We start from the raw sequence: 247 nt of genomic DNA, 5'->3' as shown, positions 1-247 counted from the left end.
TGTACAGACACTCCAACCGCAGCAGCAGCTGCTGCTGCTGCAGCTGCAGGCAGCTCTGAAACAAATTGGCGACAAGGTATGTTTTCTGCTGCTGCTGCTGCTGCTGCTGCTGCTGCTTGTGCTGTTGTTGCTTCTGGTGCTGCTGCTGTTGCTGCTCGTGCTGTTGCTGCTGCTGCTGGTCGTGCTACTGCTGGTGTTGGTGCTCGTGTTGCTGCGTTTACTGTTGCTGCTGCTGCTACTGCTGCTA

At 56.3% G+C, this 247-nt stretch overlaps 1 protein-coding gene across 1 annotated transcript in view; it reads left to right on the top strand.

Moving 5' to 3' along the window:
• Positions 1 to 247, top strand: part of EMH_0004760 (uncharacterized protein) — a gene marked incomplete at both ends in the record, with an annotated part of 4,828 nt that overhangs the window by 1,710 nt on the left and 2,871 nt on the right. Inside the window, one exon of the mRNA XM_013496922.1 lies at positions 3 to 76. Within this exon, the coding sequence (XP_013352376.1) occupies positions 3 to 76 (74 nt within the window). The remainder of the gene's footprint in view (positions 1 to 2; positions 77 to 247) is intronic.

The sequence above is a fragment of the Eimeria mitis genome, genomic scaffold (assembly GCF_000499745.2).
Source record: "Eimeria mitis Houghton genomic scaffold, Emh_scaff238, whole genome shotgun sequence".
In the NCBI taxonomy this organism is placed as follows: domain Eukaryota; phylum Apicomplexa; class Conoidasida; order Eucoccidiorida; family Eimeriidae; genus Eimeria; species Eimeria mitis.
This window is presented reverse-complemented; position numbering and strand designations above follow the sequence as displayed.